This window comes from Diadema antillarum, unplaced genomic scaffold (assembly GCF_040938485.1).
Source record: "Diadema antillarum isolate AM-2024a unplaced genomic scaffold, OU_Dant_1.0 scf00000139, whole genome shotgun sequence".
NCBI classification, from domain to species: domain Eukaryota; kingdom Metazoa; phylum Echinodermata; class Echinoidea; order Diadematoida; family Diadematidae; genus Diadema; species Diadema antillarum.
The window spans coordinates 2,220,234-2,244,218 of NW_027271028.1; the positions used below are offsets into that span (position 1 = coordinate 2,220,234).

The 23,985-nt window shown below is 37.0% G+C and overlaps 1 protein-coding gene across 6 annotated transcripts; it reads right to left on the reverse strand.

Annotated features, from left to right (window-relative positions):
- Positions 1 to 2,573: 2,573 nt before the first annotated feature.
- Positions 2,574 to 23,725, reverse strand: LOC139721193 (uncharacterized). 6 transcript variants are annotated; one of them, XR_011710222.1, is made up of 5 exons: positions 23,485 to 23,725; positions 20,326 to 20,402; positions 18,768 to 18,835; positions 12,461 to 15,255; positions 2,574 to 11,807 (listed from the first exon to the last, which is right to left on the reverse strand). XR_011710222.1 is itself a non-coding variant. In XM_071632522.1 (4 exons), exons 3-4 carry the CDS (start codon positions 12,865 to 12,867, stop codon positions 10,634 to 10,636), a joined length of 1,200 nt encoding a protein of 399 aa, XP_071488623.1. In that variant the 5' UTR covers positions 12,868 to 18,835; positions 20,313 to 20,402; positions 23,485 to 23,711; the 3' UTR covers positions 2,574 to 10,633. The 6 variants fall into 6 exon arrangements, 1 of the variants encoding a protein (XP_071488623.1); XR_011710221.1 differs by having other exon boundaries at positions 20,313 to 20,402; XM_071632522.1 differs by having other exon boundaries at positions 2,574 to 10,642; positions 11,677 to 18,835; positions 20,313 to 20,402; positions 23,485 to 23,711.
- Positions 23,726 to 23,985: the final 260 nt, after the last annotated feature.

A 23,985-nucleotide genomic window follows, 5' to 3' on the forward strand; every position in this document is an offset into this window, starting at 1 on the left:
TTCTGTATGCGAAAGAAAACACTTTTACAGTACCATATACATGCTAAATGGATCCAAAAGGCAACATCCAATCAACTTAGGGTATATGCCACAACAAATTCAACCAATACCTGTACATGTACAAGTATGAAACTTCAAATACCTGAACTAAACCTACATTACTCAATACACCACATTCTCTATACAAACAGCAACACTACCTGTTTGAAGTTATTTTACCAACAACTCACATTCTTGACAACTATTGATGGCTACCGTAACTTAACACAGCCTTCATAATGTCTTCTTTTGGAAAGTGACTTTTTAAAGCACAAATATAGCTTGCTGTGTTTCCGCACTTACACAAACATGTCTGAAAATACTTCCATATTATTGTTATTTACACACTCAAAGTGCCATTCATGCTGTTGGCATCACAATTATAGTGTATGCAACATACATACATATTGATGTACACACTGTCCTGAGTACTTGCAAAAACAAAATTACACCAGTTGAAAGTGTTACAAATATAAAATACACTTGCACAATTGTTGCATCTGGCAACGAGACAAAATATTGAGATGTCTCAATTAAGCATGAGAAAGGGTGTCTGTGACAATGTTTTCCTTTCCGCGAATGTACTTAATGTCAAGGTTATACTCCTGTAGGATTAAACTCCATCGCATCAGTCTCTGATTTTTGTTTCTCATTCTGTTGACGAATGTCAGTGGGTTGTGGTCAGTCCATACAACAACCGGTTGAGTTATGCTGCCCACATATACATCAACATAGCTGAGCGAAAGAATTAACGCTCAGGGTCTCCTTCTCAACGGTAGAATACTTCCGCTGGTGGGCGTTGAACTTCTTTGAAAAGTGGCAGACTAGTCTGTCCACTCCATCGTCATCAGCTTGCATCAACATGGCGCCTGCTTCGACATCGCTGGCATCGACAGCTAGGCTGAAGCCTTTCTTGAAGTGCGGCGCTGCCAATACAGGACCACTCGACAGGATTGCCTTCACTTGGTCAAACGCAGACTGGCATGTGGCTGACCACTAGTACTTCATATTCTTCAGCTGGAGATCAGTCAAGGGTGCCACAACATCTGAGAAAATATGGCAAAAGCGACGGTAATATGTGGCCGCCCCAATGAATCTCATGGAAAAAATTTTTTTGACAAGCACTTACAGTAAAAGAAACATGACTAGAAAGATTAAAAAAAAACTGAATAATTCAAAACAATTCTGTACAGGTGTACATACATTTTTGAATGGACTGCATTTCATAAAACTCCAAAATACACATTCTATAGAGATAATTACAATGAGTAGCTGAACACTGAGTAACATTGAGAGCATGTCTTTTACAAAAGTTATAGTGCCTATCTTACAAGATATTATATAAATGGGATAGCAGAAGAAAAGAAAAACTTACCTCTTAAGACAGTTGGATGAAAGCATGGACATGTCAGGCACAAACACAGACCATTTCAACCTTCATCAGGCAAAGGAAAGCCATTAAAATATTACATGCAATAGTCCAAGACTAAGGTGTTATTTCATCAGCTCCTTGCATTACAATGGCTGGCAAAGACTAATTTAAATCATAGCAATCAAGTAATTCAAAAGCTGTGCTACACATATACCACATACATGATAGATTGAAATCTTGTTATACGTGATCAGTCAAAGGTGTCACTCTGTGTATTGGCAGTCTTACATGTATGAAGTATTCAATAATGTACATTACAACACGTGAATGCACATCACGATTTTGCATAAGATACACAATTCTTTTTACATTACTTTCTTTCCATTGATTTTCTTCTGCTCTTTATACTTATCATACCATAAAACAAGCTTTTCCTTAGAAGCATTTGATTTTCTGAATGAATAAAGGAGCCTACATTACACTTTTGAAAAAATCATAATGGAAAATCAAGTTTCAAAAAGTGAAAACAATAATTCTATGGGCAATGTTATATTTCTTTTCTACATCAGTTGTTATGTCTCTTCTTTGTCGGTTCTATTTCATTTCTATACCTGTTTCATTTAGTTTTAATACATTTCAGTTTAGGATTAGAGTATCTATCAGTCATTTCTGCAATGCTACAATTGTTGTCTCTTTCTTTCACCTTGTCATGCATTACCAAAAAAGGAATAAATCAAGAAAAATCAAAGATCATTGTTTCTGTCATATTATGTCTTGTCTATTCAGTTGTTTTGAAGTTAGTCTTGTCACTTTTTGTCTTGTAATGCTACTATTTTCTGTTCACTAGTCTTGCTTACGTTGTTCAGGTCTCGTTTCATATTCACAAGCATATTTTGAGTGCATCCCTCAATTCTTTGCACTTTTGGTCATTGCATATTATTAGTAGCAGACATTGTAATGGACAAGCGTACATGTCAATGGATAACGTGTCTGGCTGTCATTATTGTTGTATACTCTACTTATCTCACATTGTTCTGTTTACCTTATTCTGTATTACAAAATGAAATACAATTTGTATATATATAATGAAAATACATTCTAAGTGATTTGAGTATACATTGTATGTGAAATTACTTTGAATACACAGACAATGTTACTCATAAAAAGAAAATTCATTAAAACTGAATTCTAATAGCCTCATGATAACTGTAGTAGAGTGGAATAACTTCAGTGTGAAGTGCATCAATACCTATGCTATATACATGATCAATCAATGTGTCACCTTCTGTAGTAGCGTCAAGTACATGTTGTTGATATCCATAAGAACACATCAATTTATGCACACATGAATCACTTGAACCTTGTCTCAGATTTTCATTGAAGTCACCAATAACTATGCATTTTGTACTTCTTTGCTGCAATTCTATGAGTAATCTCTTCAGTTTCTCACAAAATTGTTTCTTGTCATATCTAGGAGGTCTATATATCACTGAAATGAGAAATGAAGGACAAGTTACAGCAAATGTAATATATTCTAGATTATTGACATGTAAATCCAGCCTACTAATAGATTTGATTTTACTGTACACTGCAACTCCACCATGTGCTTGATTTTTCAGTGCAGAAAATAAAGGACTTTCATCTGAATAAGATTTTGACCGAGGCTGATTGTACATTTTAAACTGATCTAAATTCACATCAAAAATGTCATCATTAAGCCAAGTTTCAGTTAAACAAATAATATCAGAATTTCCAAATAAGAAATTTGATTGCATATCTTTGAAATGTGCTTTAAGACCTTGAATGTTATGTAACATTATACTCATACTTGCAATGGAGACATCTTTGTCAATGTTCTTTTCATCAACAAATGTTGGCATGCTCTCCAAGCTTTCTTTAACAACTGGATTGCAATACATAACTTTTGGATCAAAATCTTCAATTGTTAGTCCACATAATGATGTAACACGGCTCAGAGCTACATATGCTTGTCCGGGCAAAAATATATTTTTCAGAGAAACGACAGCTTTTTCCATCGTCATGCCTTGTACTTTATGTATGGTGCATGCGTATGCTAATTTCAAGGGAAATTGTTTCCTAGTATATTTTTTTCCAATTGATTCCTGTTGCCTTTCTATTGACTGAGTTCCTACTCTTTCGTTGTCAAATTTTACCAGCACACTTGTAGATCGTGCATTTTCATTTACTCTTACTATGTCAGTTACAGTGCCAATGCAGCCATTTGATAAACCTTTGCTCACATTCACATTTTTGATAAGCATCACTCTAGAATTTTCAGCAATCCAAAGATATGCTGGCAAAGAAGCTTTTGTACATCTCCGTGGTTTGTCACATGTGTTATTTTTACCCTCATCACTGAGTTCAGAATCTTCTGCATCAATACAGATGATATTTGTGCATTTCTTGTGAAGCATTATTTTATTCCAGTCATTTACTTGTTTGTTTGAAGAATATATATGCAATGCATCCTCACATTGTTCTCCAGTTTGGCATGATTGAAGAACTGCTATATCATCACTAGATAATTCATCTTTCTTTTCTTTTATCCTTAATTTGTTCAAAAGAACAGCAAACTTTGCATCATCCTTTTGTCTCATTATTTCATCTAAGTTAATTATAGAGAAGTTGTCTGTCCATAAAGAACTTTGCAGTGTATCTTTATACAAAGGAGTACCTTTTACTGGGGGTAACTGATAGAAATCTCCAACTGCAATAACTGAAACCTTTCCAAATGGAGCATCATCACGTGTCTGCTTTATTTGCCTTAAACGTCCATGTATATACCACAATAGCTTCTGATCAACCATTGATATTTCATCAATTATTAGTATCTGCAGTTGACCCAGCTGATTACGTAGATGACTTATCTTTTCTTCTCCAAGCGGTTGGTATGGCAGTGTAGCAGAAATGGGTATGGACAGAGCATTATGAATAGTACTACCATCAATGTTGTAAGCTGCAATTCCAGTTGGAGCTACTTTCATAATTGAAATATCATCTGGATTATGCATCATTCTGCTAAGAATTCTTGTCCCTTCATTACATATGCATTTCACAAGATGACTTTTTCCTGTTCCAGCACCACCTGTCACAAATATCTGAAATGGTGTAGGTTCTTTTCCATTAACTCTGTCAAGACACCATTGTCGTATTTTGTAGAACACTTTTTGCTGCTTGCTATTTATAGTTCTTAATAAGACATTACTGTCTTCTTTCGAAATGCTACATGAGCGAAATTCTATGCCGTATGACTCTTTCTCCTGAGATTTAGACTCAAGATCTGGGATTCTAAATTCATTGTCAGTATCTTCAACTTCTTCATGGATTTTAGCTGTTTCATGTCTTTCAATTTCTGTTTCTGGACAGAGTAATCCCCATGCATCTTCTTGTGGACCAAATTTCTCAAGATATTCTTGTGCTTGATCAATTATATCAGCATTTTTTTGAAACTGCCTGAGATTTTCATTGACAATAACTTTGACACTTTCCAGGTTTTTATTATACATTCGTACAGATCCAGTTTCGTAAAATTCCTGATATGTCAAAAATTGATTAGGTTTTAACTGTTTATCAGTGCGGAATGGCAAATATAGTTGCAATATACTCTGATAATATTTCTCTGGGCTTACAGTCGGTGAAAAACGAGGATATCTCACTACAGCATCATTGGTTCTTGATCGTTTTTGTACAAAGCCCAGCTGATCTCTCAATTTGAACACATTCTGTTTCTGTTTCTTACCCTTCATATCAGATTCACTGAGCAGTCTATACTTTGAACAAAATGTGGCTAAACACATATTTTCAAATTCAAAACTATCAGGTCGGGCTTTATATTTATCAATTCTGTTTGGCATCCATGGACTCCTATCATCATCGTCTCGTCTGCTTTGAATAATACTCAATGGTAAACTCATTCTTACAGGGTTTGGTCCAACAGGTATAAACTCTACTTTTCTTGAGCATTCTTTCAATCTCAGGCTACAAACACGATACACACTTTCTTGTGCTGAAACTTCACGGTTTTGCATATACACATGTCCTATTTCCTTCATACTTTTTCGAGCATCTTCATTGCCCTCTTTCATTTCACTTTCTGCATTTTTCAAGAGCAAACTCATCTCTCTTTCTGCTTTTGACATGTATGACACAACATAAACAATGCAGGCATACTCATTTGTTATATACTGCAAATCCATATTGGCATTCCAAGCTCTGAGTAAGAATGGATTATATTGATTCACCCATATATCTTTTGGATTTCTTCTCATGACTATATCTTCTTTTGTAGCTACAGCATTATAGGCATCTTCAAATTCCTTTTGAGACATGCCAAGAACTTCAAAGAGCTGTCTCGCATTATCACATTTCCCTTCCATACATGATGAATTCTTTACTGTAGACAGAATATCTTGAGCTTCATCAGTAACTTCTGGATTATCATCAGGCTTCACAACAAATGTTTTCTCAGAAGGTGGTCTTGGAAAATTAAATCTACAAGAAGTTCCCTTTTTCTTGCATGATTTTGAATGTTTCTTTGAGTGAAGCTGAACATTCTTCACTATTTCATATAGTTCCTCATCTTCATCCTCACATGGAATGTTGCAGGATATGTATTTATCAACAAAATCTGTGACAGTTTCATCTTGGTCAATACCCAAGTTAGGTGCATTTTCAACCCAGAATAAACAGTGTGTGTGTGGAGATCCTCTTTGTTGAAATTCAATTCTGTAGAAGTAGTCAATTATCTTGCCAATAGGTTCTGCCTCGGAAAGAATCACTTTGTTCAAAAATGCATGAAAGCGTTTATCAAACATACGAGATACTGTCACTGGATTTGACTTTAATAAATTACACTTATCTGTCCAATCTAGATCATTTGCTTTTCTTCTATCACCTTGTTGATGTAGCAATGTATTAATAACTTCAGGCCATCTCATCTCAGCTGAGGAAAATGATGCAAACCATGTAGGTTTTCCAAGTTGTCTAACCATTGCTAATACATCTTTCTGTGTAGATTGCCAGTATGGAGGTGTTCCCCGTATTTGTTTCAGAAATTTGTATCCTTTATTCGAATCCAGTATCTCACGAACCTTTCTTGCATCTTTGAGATCTGAAGACTGCATCGATGTGGGATTATCTATTTCCTCTGAGCTTTTTCTGACAGCTATAGAAACATTAGAAAGTATTTGTTGCAGTTCATAAATACACTGAGCATAGAAGATATATTCTGTATTTTTTGCAAATCTGTTGTCTACATGCATCAGACGATTATGTAAATAACGACCAAGTGTTATGTCAATGTACCTAGTATCATGAAATGTTGGCTGGCCTGTTGGAAATAGAGCAGGAAAACATTTTGCCTCATTACTCTCATCCATCAGCAGTGATACAGGACTGTTCTTTTCACAAGGTGCACAACATATAATATCATCGAAAAATTGATCAAGCACTTCTTGCCTCATATCAACCTTCTGTAAACATGTGTTTAACTGAATTCCCTGTAACCGTCCAACTTGATCATCCTCTACATCATCGTCATCATCATTAATTTCACTTGAATCCAGCGGTTCAACACAAGCTGCTTGACTATTTTTCTCTGATAAATCAGAGCTCCATTCATTATTTATAGCAATATCAGAATACCACTTATTATTTTTCCTCAAATATTCCAATGCAGCTAGCACATTCTTTTTCTTGACAAACTGATATTCATAATGTCCTTTATATGACAGTTTCCTCTTCAGTTTTACACGAATTAATTGATCATCAGTCTCTGGTCGAGGTAATATCTTTACAGTTTCATCTGTGCGTGAAGGTACACAAACTGTTGGGCCATGTACTCCATACTGTCCTCCTTTTGGCAGGTTCAAAATTTTCATAAATGGAATGTTTAGTGCAATCAAATGTGTTTCCAACTGATTCAGATTTTCAAGTTCGGCAGGAATAGCATGTAATTCTAAGTTATTTCTGCTAGCTTCAGAAGGCATATTACCAGCTAATAATTTCCTGTGGCAAGTGTAACAAATCCATAAAGAATTTCTAGGTGAATTTACTATTTGACAGTCAACATCACAGTCATCACTGCATGTATGCAAGTACTCCTCTTTTAAGCATTTTGAATCATTATATTTTGCCTTCGTGCACTTCAATACTTGATTTCTGAATAATAATTTCAAACAGACACAACATACATATTCAGGGCCGTGTGAAATTATTTCCCTAAATTTTTTCAAAACATGATCACAATTTCTCATATTCATTTTTTCTCGCTTTTTTTGTTTCACATTTCTCAACGCAACCTGCTGTCTGTACACAAAATTTGTCTTGTACTTGATATTTGAAACTTTTCTCATAATTTTCTTACACCTCTCTCTAAATGATGCATTGTTTTGATATTTAGCTCTCCTCAGTTTCTTAAGCCTCTCTCGGAATAAAGCATTGTTTTGATATCTAGCTCTCCTCAGTTTCTTAAGCCTTTCTCGGAATAAAGCATTGTTTTGATATCTAGCTCTCCTCAGTTTCTTAAGCCTCTCTCTAAATGAAGCATTGTTTTGATATCTAGCTTTCCTCAGTTTCTTAAGCCTCTCTCTAAATGAAGCATTGTTTTGATATCTAGCTTTCCTCAGTTTCTTAAGCCTCTCTCTAAATGAACCATTGTTTTGATATCTAGCTCTCCTCAGCTTCTTAAGCCTCTCTCTGAATAAAGCATTGTTTTCATATTTAGCTTTGCTCAGTTTCTTAAGCCTCTCTCGGAATAAAGCATTGCTTTGATATTTAGCATTCCTCAGTTTCTTAAGCCTCTCTCGGAATAAAACATTGTTTTGATATCTAGCTCTCCTCAATTTCTTAAGCCTTTCTCGGAATAAAGCATTGCTTTGATAACTAGCCTTCCTCATTTTCTTAAGCCTTTCTCTGAATGTGGGATCCAAGGAGTACTTGTCTTTTTGCCTCTTCTTAATTTCCTCGTTCTTTTCTAACCTATAAGTTACATCTGTTTGATATTTTACTTTCTTTGCAGCTGCTTTTTTAAGTTTGCGGGATAGGTAAGGCTGATCATCTGATAAAAATTCTGTTTCTAACTGCCTTTGCTCATTTTTTTTCTTTTCTCTCTGTGCTCTCATTTGATCTCTATTTCTTTGTCGGGTAACATTAGCATTCCTTTTTTTTCTTTGTTTTTTCCTTTTTGTAGTCTGCATAGTAGTTTTAACTTCTTCAGATTCTTCAGTGTGCCTACTCATTTCAACTGCAGGTTCCATGTCATCCTCTAATACTTCATTGTTCAATACATTGATTTGACAATCACTGACAGGTTTTGTAACTTTCCTCTTTGTTGTGAGTTTTCTCTTTCTTGTCACAGGTGTTTCCATATCAGTAATATTTTGTGATCTTGACAGCTTTTGACATGAACCTGATTTTTGGATCGTTGGACATACAGATTCTACGACATCGTAATGATTGCCATTTGTGTGTTGCAAGTAAATACCTTTTTGTGATGTAATAATTCCAAACTGAAGTTTGCTCGCACCAAATAATTTCCATTTTGAACCATTATTTTCATATATATATATATCAGTATCTAGCAAATTTGATAAGGCCATTATTTCCAATTCTGTAGCCCATGTGCCATTGTTGAATACTCTTTCCTTTCCAATGTATTTTACAATATCTGTGTATCCTGATCTTAAAAGACTTACATAATCTTCCTTGTTTTGTAAAATATGTTTAACTATTGCTTTTCGAACATCACGGTGAGAATCTTCCTTGCCACATATAACATATGATATAGCTCTGTAAAAGCAATTTCCATCACCAGTAATTCTATAGATAGTCAATGGTTGTGACAGGATAGTAATATCATCCCTTTCTACCATATCTTTTTGCATATCATTACTGCTACATTTGTCATTAACCTTTATACCTAATTTGCAACAAAGCTTCTCTCTATCAGATTTATTCACAGGTCTGTACATGAGATCAATCTTTTTTATTTCTCCCACTTGTCTCACCTCAGATGCATCAATGTCCGCATTTACTGTCTCATCACATGTGTTTTGCAATGGAATTTGTGTCTCTTGCAGGTTTGATACCATTATTTGTTTTTGTGTCATTTTCCTCATTCTAACACTACATTTCTTTAATGTTAGGGTTTTAGTAATCTCACATGATAAATCATGACTTTCCTTCTTATTTTCTACACTTCTATCTGAATTCACATGGAATACAGGTAATTTCCCATTCAAAGTACTAGACAGAACAGTAGTTACACTTTCCACTGCGTCAAAATGATTGCCTCCAGTGAACAGAATATATATGGCTCTCTCAGTTGTTACTTTGTTGTAGTATCCAGGTTTCCTTGCAGACAGTATTTGCCAATTTTCTGTTCGATCATCATACACATATATATCACGATCTAGCATATGTGCCATTGAGCTAATATCAGTGTGACCAGCCCATGTTCCTAAATCCATCAATTTCTCTTGAAGAACAAAGTCCCTGACACTCTGATATTTCACTGTGTCTATCACATTTTTAAATAAATCACCCGTTTCCAGTAAATGTGCCACATTGGATTTCCTGAGAATGAAATGGTTTCTTTCGCTGCCAGTAACTACATGAGCAATACTTCTGTAAAAGCAGTTGCCATCACCCATAACTCTCTTGATATTTACAGGTTTCCCAATATACAAACTTTCATTTCTATCCTCCATTGATTCATTGGCAGTACCACTGTAACTGAAATTCAATTTATTGCACAAAGACTGTTTGTCTACGTATGTAATCGGCACAAATTTGAAATTTCGATCTCTTCTTTCTGTTGTCTTTTCAACTGAAACAAATTCAACTTCATTCTCATTCCCATAGCCATCACTGTTTACATTTACTCTGTTTTTCTTTGTTTCATTTTGAGTCTTACAGCTATCACTGTTAGTTCCTTTAACATGATCACAATGTTTTGAAATGTTGCTATTTTGATCATTTGTATTCCTCCATGCAGTATTTACTGAGTTTGATCTCTTGGAGCCACTAGTTGTCAATGCATTTTTCTTAGAATTGGATTCTAATGCCAGACCGGTTAGTTCAAACTGAGTAGTACGTAAATCACATGCCATTGATTTTGCCAAATTCAAACAGTGTACCTGTATACCTTGCCATGATGAAATGCTAAGCAAGACACTGCATCCATCTTGTACCAAGTACCCATCATGACTTCTGGAATGAGAATCAAATACATAATAACCATTGTCATGTGTAATGATTGCAAATGTACTCTCAGCAAAATTCATAAGACATGCATCATATCTGCATAGTTCTTGTTCTAAGGCTTGGCTCAATGACAAAGCACCAAAATTTGACAAATTGTTTTGATTTCCATCCAACACTCCATATTTTGATTCAGCATAGGTTATTTGAAATTTTTCATCCAGAATATGAAGTTCCTTGGGTAATTCATCTATCATTACAAGCTCTTCATTCAGTGGTGAATCCTTCTTTATGTAATAATACAACTCATTCCCAAGTGTCAGAATCTGATCAAGATCACGAGATCTCATTTCGATTCCATTCTTGGTTTGGGTGTAGAGAACTGCCACAAGGGAATTACATGCACATTGTTTGCCAGCAGTGTAACCAAATCGTTGATCACCTTGATTAAAATTTCCTTGTGCGATTGTTTTGGTCATAGGATATGATTGCCTTCTACCACATTCAGAACTTGAGAGTGAAACATGCTTATAGACGCGTTCTTCAGTCTCTAAATCACTTGCAGCTGGTTCATCATCTAATACATGTACTATTGATTCCTGTACATCATATGAATTGTGGTGGTCAGCACTTTTCGCAGAATCATCATTCATTACTATGCAGTCAGATGGATTAGTAGTTTTTTCACTTTCAGGCAAGAATATTGATTCATTACAAACTTCAGCACACTGTGTAGCTGAAACAGGTCTCTGACATGGAGAGTGAACACTTACATCTGTACAAGAATTCACAGGGAACAATTCCTTCACTGATATTTGTCTGTCACTTTCAACATCTTTTCTTTCACTGTAACATGGGTTCAGTTCATGCACATTGTGCATTCTGTCACGTTTCACTTTGGAGATATCATTCGAGCTTGTGTTGTCTCTACTTGTGGAATTACTGTCCTCATGGTCAGATGTTTCATTCTTACACAACTTTTCATTCTTTGCTACATGTTCTCCTTCAGGAATGTCAGGTTTGACCTTTCCATTATTACGCACCTGTGAGTCAGCATTTTTTTCCGGTAGCACACTTTGTCTGTTGATCTTGGTGAAACGACCTTTCTTTCTTGGTTGCCGTGCATTTCCACCTCCATAGAGCCTGTTCACATTCCAAACTTCTTTTTCAATGTCTGTGGAAGGGACAGAGGCACATGTAGTCTGATCACCATTCGGTACGCAACATTCATTACTCATATTCGGAGTGCTTTTAGCCACATCAGCCCAACTTCTCTGTGTTTTTGCATAGATCTGCTCAGTGTATTTTGCCATCACATGAGGTGACTGAACACACTTTGAATATACATTCAATACAGATTCAGTATATACCTGCAGACTATCATTTCGTTCTGTGTCCAAGTTTGCATTCACATTTTGCTTCACGAGTTTACCAGGTTCTTTTTGCTTTGTTTCTGCATTTGATTTCTTGCCCTTGCTGGTCTTGGCTCTTTTCTGTTTTTCAAGATAGTAGGCTTTCATTGCTTTGCCAATGTAGGTCACACCAGGTTGGAGAGGCACACCATTTACTGATCTCACTGAGCTCTTGTTAAAGGTCTTGGTCTTGGGATTGTCAGTCATTGTTTGGGATGTAGTCACTTTTGTCTTCCTTGATTTCACAGTTATCCAACCATCATCCACTGCAGTTTCTAATGGCTGAAATTGGCTCTTGGTCAGATTTGTCATGAAAGTCGAATCTGATTCATCTCTCTCACAATCTGCTCTTTTCTGCACACACACATTTGTCATTTCTAGAATTCCATTGTCCTTTCTTTTCACATACCGGTACCTCTTTTTCAGTCTCTTGCTTGGTTTCCTTCTCTGGTTGCAGCTCTTGCATGATGAATGTGAAACATCAGCACCAGAATCTTCATCACCAATGTCTTTGAGAAGCTCGTATCTGTTGAAATGACAGGGAATGCCAATTTTGTCAAAGATGCGATGGGCAATATTATTGCTTCCACATGCTGAACATATCCAAATCAACCTTGCATCACACAGTCTAGCCTCAGAAATAGTTCCTGTACACATCACATGAAACTGCTTGCCACAATCCTCACATGGTACTCTGCTTTCATTTTCATTGATCACATTACAACATGCATCACATTCACTGACCTCTAGATTTCTCAAGTCACAACTATGGAGGATATCTAGGATATCACCAATAACATTCTTGAATTCACTTGCTTCCATTGTCAAACTACAGGGCTTTGAAAGTAGGTACCTATTACCAAATAAATGTACTGTTCAATCAATATATTCCTTGAATCACTATACTTATATGAATCAGGTCTACCCCTGGTACTCTGTATTGCAATTGACAACAAAATTGTAGAATTGTATTGCCTTGAAAGCTAATATATACGTGAACTGTATTACACTGTACAATGTACTTGCAATGAGGCTGTGACACCAGTCCTTATAATGTTTCTACCAACAGGTGGCGCTTCTTATCTACCGAGAAAAATTATTTGTACAAGGTGTGTTGTTTAATTAGTTACTACCAACAGGTGTCGCTTTTTGTCTGCCAAGAAAAATTATTTTGTGCAATGTGTGTATTCTTAATTGTTTTCTACCAACAGGTGGCGCTCTTTGTCTATTACCTGCTAGTAATGGCTACTGCGGCAATTTCAGGAATGCGATTATAGCACTCGCACCTTTGCTTATCTTTGTGTACACCTATCTTGCCACCAGAAGAAGACTTGTATTGTCTACCGCAATAACGTTTATCACATATAATGCTTTTGTCTTAAGATGGCGCTCTTCAATTCTCTTTTACCGTAAATTCCCCACTCAAGACACCGTTTCTGAAGTGATGCAAGACTATATTTCTATTTTTAAATTTTCAGCAAACTTCTCGCCTCCTGTAAGAGAATTCTCTTTCAATTATGATTCTCTTCAATTCTGATTGCTTTATAGTTTTCACCTCCTTTACAGAATGCACTCTTTATTCAACACTCCTTAAAACTCTTTTGTTAGATTTCGACTCTTTTTCTCCTCAATTCTGACTCTTCCTCTCTTATTACTCTTTCTCTCTTTGATTCTAACTCTTTCTGTCTTTGATTCCGACTCTTTCTGCCTCTGATTCTGAGACTCTCTCTCTCTGATTCTCTTTGAAATTATTTCAAGTTCTTTCAAGATGAGTAGGATCAAAGATTCAGGTTTGCTGAAGATTCAAATTCAGTTAGAGCAGATAGAGTTTTATCTTTGTAATCACAGTCTTCTATTTGTGCAACTTTAAATATCCCAGGTTGGTTCCCTTTTTTTTACAAATTTGCCTATTTCTAAAGTATGTAATAGCAATTTTATAAGATTGTATTTACTCTAATCAAGCCCGTTTTTTCTCTATCACAATTTATATCCCAAGACAAATTCACAAATGACAATGTTTTTTAGTACTCATACTTTCAGATCTCTGTTTCTCCCTAATATCACTCTTTCCTCTTTTTAGTGTAATATCACTCTTTGTATTTAATCTCCAATATTACTCTTAACACTTATTCTGCAATTCCACCCCTTCTACTTATTCAGTTAAATCACTGGTTGCACTTTTTGTGTACTATCACTCTTTGCATTTATTTATTATGACTCTCTGCGCTTCTGTTCCAGTTTATATACAGGGGTTTCACTCGTTTCTTGTTTTCTTGATTGTATGTATACTTTCCAATTTTCTTGTTATATACAGGGGTTTCACCTGTTCTCCGGTTTTCTTGTTATACACAGGGGTTTCACCTGTTCTCCAGTTTTCTTGTTTTTTCAGGGGTTTCACCTGTTCTCTCGTTTATATACTTTCCAATTTTCTTGTTATATACAGGGGTTTCACCTGTTCTCCGGTTTTCTTGTTATATACAGGGGTTTCACCTGTTCTCCGGTTTTCTTGTTATATATACTTTCCAATTTTCTTGTTATATATACTTTCCAATTTTCTTGTTATATACAGGGGTTTCACCTGTTCTCCGGTTTTCTTGTTATATACAGGGGTTTCACCTGTTCTCCGGTTTTCTTGTTATATACACAGGGGTTTCACCTGTTCTCCGGTTTTCTTGTTATATACACAGGGGTTTCACCTGTTCTCCGGTTTTCTTGTTATATACACAGGGGTTTCACCTGTTCTCCGGTTTTCTTGTTATATACACAGGGGTTTCACCTGTTCTCCGGTTTTCTTGTTATATACACAGGGGTTTCACCTGTTCTCCGGTTTTCTTGTTATATACACAGGGGTTTCACCTGTTCTCCGGTTTTCTTGTTTTTTCAGGGGTTTCACCTGTTCACCTGTTTTCTCGTTTGTCAGGGGTTTCACCTGTTCACCTGTTTTCTCGTTTGTCAGGGGTTTCACCTGTTCACCTGTTTTCTCGTTTGTCAGGGGTTTCACCTGTTCACCTGTTTTCTCGTTTGTCAGGGGTTTCACCTGTTCACCTGTTTTCTCGTTTGTCAGGGGTTTCACCTGTTCACCTGTTTTCTCGTTTGTCAGGGGTTTCACCTGTTCACCGGTTTTGTTTTACAGGGGTTTCACCTGTATCCTGTTTTGTTTTACAGGGGTTTCACCTGTATCCTGTTTTCTTATCCAGGGGTTTCACAGACCTGTAAAGAAAGAAAACAAAAAGAACATAAGCTTTGTTGAAATTATATTGTGGTTTCTGATCCTGCCTCCCAAAGTCAGGGGAAAATTATGCTGCCCTACGATCTAAAACTCTGAAATTTTCAAGTTTGACTGCACTATTACTAAGAGGTCACTATGGGTAACGAAATTATGGTGGCAAAATCAAACTGATGATATCTGCTCTTCATTTCTTTTTTTTTTTTTATAATATAACCGGGAGGGGTAGCCATTATATTAGAGCGGAAAAACTAATATCATTTTCTTCATTCACTCAAAGTTAGCTTTCGAAGTTACTTCCTTTTGTGACCTGAGGGAAGCATAATTTTCCGAGACTTTCTTACGCAATAACACTTGCTGTCTTCCAATATAATGTTTTGTCTTCTAGATCTCCTTTGACAATATATTCCTCATCAATATACATGTAGTATTACCAAAAGATGCATAAAGTTTTGACATATATCTGATGCAAAAATAAAAAAATAGATAAATTTGACTTCTGACTGGCAGGACACTAAATGTGGACTTCATCACTCTCATCAATTGTGAACAAAATTGACATAGCAATAAACAAATAATTGGGAACACATGACCTCAACATGACTATTTTTCCTCATCCTCATCAGCACACTTGATATAATGACCATGATCATGTATACCAATGTACCAAGGGTGACACGACATTTGCTCCAGTCTACATATCTCGAAACATTAAAGGGTAAGGTCAAGGACATGATTTCATTTTTTGTTCAGAACAATGCAAAGTTTAGGATTAGGGTTAGCATTACAGTTAGCGTTAGGTTTAGGGTTATCATGGCAAAAGTAGACCGGAGCTACTGTTGCGAGAGCAAATGTCATGGAACCGTACCACATTAGAACATGATTCATGCAGAAATAAATAATTGAGAGGTACTGAAACAGTTTGTCTTCCAGACCCTAGCGCCCTCTCTCAACGGTATTTTAAAAATATTTTAAAGACATCAATGCACTTATTTACAAATTTACCAACTGAATATCATAAGTTACATGAAGACTATATTCTGTAATTTTCAACGCATTCCATGCAAGCGAACTGATTTTATGGCAAAGAGAAGCTTTCATTATTTTTGTTGGAAATGCCAGCAAAAATTATTTGTTATATAAAATTGCAAAATCTAACCCCGTAAACACATTTTTGTTTTTCATCCCCCTCACAGTTGTTTAAGATATAAACATTCAAATAATATATGAATAGACTGGAATGGTGACATGCTACCTTGATGGAATTTATGAATACTAAGGACAGGCCTTAAACAAAGTGCCAATTTCATGACAAAGTCAAAGTACTTTTTTATGCAAAATGATAAAGTAAAAATAAGGTCCTTTTGTCACAATCTTAACAATTCAATCAAAGTTTTTGGTACCAATGGCAAAGGTATTGGTATCAACGACAAAGGTAATTGGTATCAATTTAATGGCAGAGGTTACTGGTATCAATTCAATGGCAAAGGTAATTCGTATCAATGGCAAAGGTAATTGGTCTCAATGGAAAAGGTATTGGTATAATGGCAAAGGCAAGTATATTCCATCTTACAATGCATCTATTGTGAGTGCTACAGTAGTCTTCACGGATCTGAACAATCCAAAGTGACACACAGCAAACTAGGAAGCAGTGTGCTGATACATTTGGATTGTACTACTCATATCAGCAGGAATGTGAACAAACTCTTGGCATATTTCTGAATTGTGCTTACACACACCTTTTTACTAATTAATATGACATAATTTTTAATTAGCCAAATGGTTTTAGAGCTACACAAGTCTCCCACTTCACCCTTTGTCCCACTTGACCCCAGTCTTCCCTATTCCTTTACAGCAATACTAACCCTATAAACAAGGGATTTTGTAATCTCAAGTCAGTACACATTGCCAGTAATTTGAATCAACCATACAACAGTAGTGTAGTTTGGCAGTAGGCTATAAAAAATTGATGAAAACAAGCACAACTGGTGTAGGGCCTACACACAACACAGTGTACACCACTTAAGTGATGTCAATGTGTGCTATATTCCATTTGTCATCACCCACTGCAAAACTTGCACTTGTGTCCTTAGAGTACATTAAAACCCTCGTAAACAACTTGAAGAAGGAAACATTTCCTTTATAAACAAGACAATTGCCAAAATGTCTCTTGTCCGTTTGCACAGAATAGAAAAAATTCTAACTCTCAAAGTTTGGTAACCCATGTCTGTGACCTTTAACCTTGTAATGACCTTCAACTCTCCAAGAGATATCTACCAAATAAGATTCGTTCCAAACAGACATGTCCGTCAAGAGCTGTGAGAAATTACCAAAATGCACCCTAAAAAACATGACTTTGGCCCCTAAAAGATCATTGACCCCTGCCTGTGACCTTCAACCTTGTGGTGACCTTCATCTCCCAAGGAAACATTTACCACCTAAGTTTGGTTGCAAACAGACATGTCCATCAAAAGTCATGAGCCATTATCGAAACACGCCATCAAACACTTGTCTTCAGCCCTTAAAGTTCATTGACCCCTGCCTGTGACCTTTGACCTTAAGGTGACCTTGCTGTTTAGTAAAATGTGTAACTTTCCATAACCACTCTACCCTCCAAATTTCATTAAAATTGAACCCCTCAGTACAGATATTCCAGTTTTTGTAGCGTTACAGACAGACGACAGACAAGCCGACAATGGACGGTCGGACGCTGCACACAATCCCTTAGTCCCGCCCCTCACCTCCAATGGGCTCAACAAAAACCTACAATAGGCAATCACGTACAACTCAAATGAAGTCGTTCAGTGCCCTGTTCCATCTCTCATGAACCCAAGGTAAAACTGCACGATTAGTCTATTGAAGATACTGGTATCTCACAATAGACTACACAAGCCTGATTCTTGTCCAAAAAAAAAACTGCAATAACTTATTCTCCTAAAGTGAATAATTGTACATCCTGCATAACCTTTAGTCACTACCAACAATACGCAAGTATTTACTTTAGTGGGATATACTATAGTGCAATGCCAGTTATCATAAACACCAATGGCAGACATATTCCTTCACAGGAATACTACATATTGCGCAGTGTTACGTCACATACTGCCTGTATTTTAAAGCTACCATGTAGACCTTACTGCAGTTTGGCACTAGGATGATGACTGATGAAATAACATCCAACTGCTGCACACAGATCACAATCTGCACCCCTGTGTGGTTTATTCAGTCTTTTAACACCCCAGTGCAAAACTGCACATGTGTCCTTGGTACATTAGCCTGCTAAAGATGAGTCCCAAGTATACTCAGTCTGGCGTCTAAGGAAAAAGCATTTTATATCAATATCAGTTCATTTTCATAAAAGAAATACTGCTATCTCCACAGTAGACTGCTCAATTCCAACTCCTGCCAAAAAATAACATTTGTACCTAAAGTGTTAAGGGTAATCGGCAATGCACAATAATTTAGCCCGCTAAAGTGAATTACCCAAACACTATACCACTTTGCTCTGTCCACAAAAAAAAAAAAACCCGAATCCTCCACAGATCCAAATGATGATGAGGAATTCTGAAACAAAAAACAAAAATGCTATTATTCAATAAAATATATATCTTTTCTAATATAACATGCAAACATAAGTAACGTTTGAATATCATAACAATCATGAATAATTAACATTCCAGTATTCTTGGTTTTGACATAGACTGTCTCTAATGTATCGCATGTTGAATGGCCCAAACTTCTACACTGTTTGCTACTGAAACACATGAAGTAATAGTATTGCAACTCATGCCTTTCTGACTTGACAATATACCACCTAAATTTGGATCCAAACAGACATGCCCGTCAGAAGTTATGAGAAATTATCAAAATGCACCCTAAACAACTTTTTGGCTCCTAAGAGTTCATTGACCCCTGCCTGTGACCTCCGACCTTGTGGTTACCTTCATCTCCCAAGGAAACATTTACTACCTAAGATTGGTTGCAAACAGACATATCCATCAAAAGTTATGAGCCATCATCGAAACACGCCATAAAAAAACTTGACTTCCGCCCTTAAAGTTCACTGACCCCTGCCTGTGACCTTTGATCTTAAGGTGACCATGCTGTTTGGTAAAATGTGTAACTTTGCATAACCACAGTACCCTCCAAATTTGATTAAAATTGAAGCCCTCAGTACAGATATTCCAGTTTTTGTAGCGTTACAGACAGACGACAGACGAGCGGATAAAGGAGGGACAGACACTGCACACAATCCCTTAGTCCCGCCCCTCACCTCCAATGGGCTCGACAAAAACCTACAATAGGCAATCACGTACAACTCAAATGAAGTCATTCAGTGCTCTGTTCCATCTCTCATGAACCCAAGGTAAAACTGCACTATTAGTCTATTGAAGATACTGGTATCCTCACAATAGACTACACAAGCCTGATTCTTGTCCAAAAAAAAAAAAACTGCAATAACTTATTCTCCTAAAGTGAATAATTGTACATCCTGCATAACCTTTAGTCACTACCAACAATACGCAAGTATTTACTTTAGTGGGATATACTATAGTGCAATGCCAGTTATCATAAACACCAATGGCAGACATATTCCTTCACAGGAATACTACATATTGCGCAGTGTTACGTCACATATTGCCTGTATTTTAAAGCTACCATGTAGACCTTACTGCAGTTTGGCACTAGGATGATGACTGATGAAATAACATCCAACTGCTGCACACAGATCGAAATCTGTACCCCTAATATGATGTCACTGTGTGCTTTATTCAGTCTTTTAACACATGTACCCCAGTCCAAAACTGCACTTGTGTCCTTCATACATTAGCCTCTTGAAGATGAGTCCCAAGTATACACAATCTGGGGTCTAAGGAAAAAGCATTTCACATCAAAATCAGATCATCATCTAAAAAAAAAAATACTGCTATCTCCACAGCAGACTACCAAATCCCAACTCTTTCCAAAAAACAACATTTGTACCTGAAGTGTTAAAGATAATTGGCATTGCACAGTAATTTAGCCCGCTAAAGTGAATTACCCAAACACTATACCAGGAAAATGACCACTTTGCTCCGTCCACAAAAAGAAAAACCAAATCCTCCACAGATCCAAATGATGATTAGGAATTCTGAAACAAAAAACAAAAATGTTATTATGCAATAAAATATATATCTTTTCTAATATAACATGCAAACATAAGTAATCTTTGAATATCATAACAATCATAAATAATTAACATTCCAGCATATTTGGTTTTGACAGACTGTCTCTAATGTATCGCATGATGAATGGCCCAAACTTCTACAATGTTTGCTACTGAAACACATGAAGTAACAGTATTGCAACTCATGCCTTTCTGACTTGACAATATTCGCATGAAACAATGAAAAATTACCTGAAAATTTGTGCAGTTTTGATAGGATACCTAACAAAAATACTAGTCCAAAACTCTTTAAATAATGTCAAACATTTTGAAGGATATTAGGACAGAAACAGAAAAGAATAAAACCTTGTTTCATAATTATTAATAATATTTAAATACTGTAAAACATGATATATTGGCGGCACGAATTTTTCGCGAATTGGAACCGACAGCCTTTTTCGTGGCATGAAATTTTCGCGAAGTGCCACTGGCGTTCAATGCATGTAGTGTAAACAAGGACTTTCGCGTGCATTTTAATTTCGCGATTCTTGGCGCTCGCGAAATTAAAGTGCACGCAAAAATTTGTTTTACAGTAAGAAAATTCGGGCAAATGATATCTATTTTCGGGCAAGTGTTTTGCAAGTATCAAAATTACCTAGCCTAATCAGGCAATTGCCCCCCCCCCCCCCCAAAAAAAAAAAAAAAAAAAAACCAAGAAATTGTGTACCACCCTGAAACTGCCCTAATTATCCATTAAAGGGGAAGTTCAAGACTGGAACGGAGTTTGCAAATTTCCTAAAGAATCTTAGGTACGGTAATTATCCCAATTCCAATAAAGATACATTTCTGACAATTAAGAACTCGTACCTAAGTACAATGTAGTCTCTTCCCCTGTATGCCCCCTAAAAAAAAGGAAAAATGAAAGGGAGAAATGTTGTTTTTCGTATTTTATTACCACTTTTAAATCATTCTGATTATCTGCGCCACGTCATCCTCTAACCCTAAGGAGTCCATGAAAGAGTCTATGACTGAGCTCATCATATTAGGTTGATCACGTCACGCTCACTCTGTTCTAGGTTTCTGCTTACGTGCCTACCTCTGTCAAGCAGAGCTACCAAGTCTCACGCATGCTGCGCGAGACTCTAGAATTTAGGGGCCATCTCACAATCTCATGCATGACACCCATTTTTCTCACGCATAGGGCGAAGTCTGCAACTTGGACCTATAATAATGAGCATAGCTCAAAAGATTTAAGTGATAGTTGCAATTGAGGGTATATTTCCCTTTTGTCTGTCAAAATAAGAAAAAAAATAATCACTGAAGTGTGCACCTGACCGCACCATTAAGAGCAAAAAATTGAAAAAGCTCCCTACCGTGGGAGGCCACAGGAAGGAAAAACCCTCCCACACCCTCACTCGCGCGCACATTCGCACGCCGAGATACCAAGTTATGAAAATCTCACTCATAAAAATTGTTTGAACTTGGCATCCCTTGTCAAGTGGCAGTGTACAAGATAAATTTCCCTCCACCATAATGGAGTGTGTGCAGTGCATCTATGTACAGAGCATCTATTCACAGGGATGCCAAGTTCAATTTTTAGCTCTTAGACCGTTCTAGTCTTAATGGCACGATCAGGTGCATAATAAAGCGACCATCTTTTCTTTTACTTATTTTGAAAGACAAAAGGAAAATATAGGCCTAGACCTTATGTCTACCATCAATTGTAACTATCACTTTAATCCTTTGAACCATGCTCCTTATTATGGGCCCTAATTCCAGACTTTGCCCCATACGTGAGAAAAATGGGTGCCATGCGTGAGATCGTGAGACGACCCCTAAATGCTTGAGTCTCACTCACAATGCGTGAGACTTGGTAGCTCTGTATTCGTATCATGCACAGAAATCACTGCTATTACACCACATAAATACGCCCTCTATCGATCTGTTAGCTAAGAAATGGCGTCCGTATTTCGCCCATGGACCTACTGACGTACGTTCTACTATTGACCGAAAGATCGGTCTGTATCTGTCCGTCGGGGAATGTTCCGCGGAGACTGCGTCTGGCTTCACGGATCCCCTCCGTATACAGACCGAAGTCAATGATTGCGGCTCCTGTGTGGAGCAGTCGCGCACAGATCAAACGTTACGATAAACCAAATTTCAGACAGCTTTTTTACATTCAAACAAGTATGACATGACATGACACATTATGCAGCAATATTTGGGATAAATTTCTCACATTGTGCAATCGAAATACTCACATAACCTCGGTTATAATGCAGAAATTTTATCGATATCGCAACATCGCCGTTCGCGAGCAGTAAGTCGCCATTTTGAATCTGTAACAATTGCTAAGCCAATCACATGCGAGGTACGTGTTTTAGTAAAACAAACACGTAGAAACTACCTCGCATGTGATTGGCTAATAGATTCATAGTGTATGTTTCTGCAGTTTGAATGTGACGACGCGACAGGCTGTGTTTTACGTTGAAAATTCTCCTAAAATGTTGGATTATTCATTAATCTGGTGAGTGTAACCTATTCATAAAAAAATAAATTCACCATACAAGCTTAAATTTGCCGACCTAGGGCCGTGAATTAGACGCAATCGAGAAGGGTGAGGTACCTCACCCAATTTTCCATAGAGACAGTGGTTAAGAACATCCACACAGCAATGGGTACTGCAACCTTCCGTCTGTCTACGGGGGACAGCGTTAATGGCAAAATATAAAAGAGTCCTCCGGACAGACGGATCTTTCTGTCTAGTTCTACTACTACCCCTAAATCACTATCTCTTTGGAATTGAATGGAACTTAGGCTTCTTACAAATCTCACCTTGCCCATAGATTCAGGTAACATGGTCTAACATTAAATTCTACGTAACTACGTTAGAAACCTTGCTTGCGACCAACAGCCTCATACGCACTACAACGTACATTCAGGGAGGTATCTCCCTTGATTTTACTTTAATAGCTGCGGGGGCCTGCATGTGGTGCATACGGTGGGGCCAGATACCAAGAATCGAGTAAGGGGGACAGTCTGTGTTTAGACATGCCTGTGCACCTACCTGGTATGGTACTCGAGCTGAAAACTCAGTGTCAAACAAAGGTCGTGTCTTAGGCTAGGAAGAAATTAGACGTAGAGTAGTCGTAGAAAGTTTACAGTTACCATCACACCATAGCTTTACGTACGTCGTGATTGCATACAAAGTACTGTAGCACATCGTACCACTGTAAACACGCGTACTGTATACACGTACACGGTATAGGGATCGGAGAACATGTGTGTACGTGTATAGAGCGCACGCAGTTTGGTAGGTACATAGGCGGAAGCACAGAACATCAGTCTTACAAGGAGTTCTGTGGGCTGAAGACGTTGTCACACACAAACGCTCAAACTATGGCAAGCCGAGTGTATTTCCTAACCATTAACTACAGTTCAAATTTACGATCAGCTCGATATCCGAAAGTTCGTTATTCCGAGGGCTCTTTATTAGGTGATCCGAGTATCCTCTCGGATCACCTTCTGTTTTTGTACGGATTCTTTCTTCTTCTTCTTCTTCTTCTTT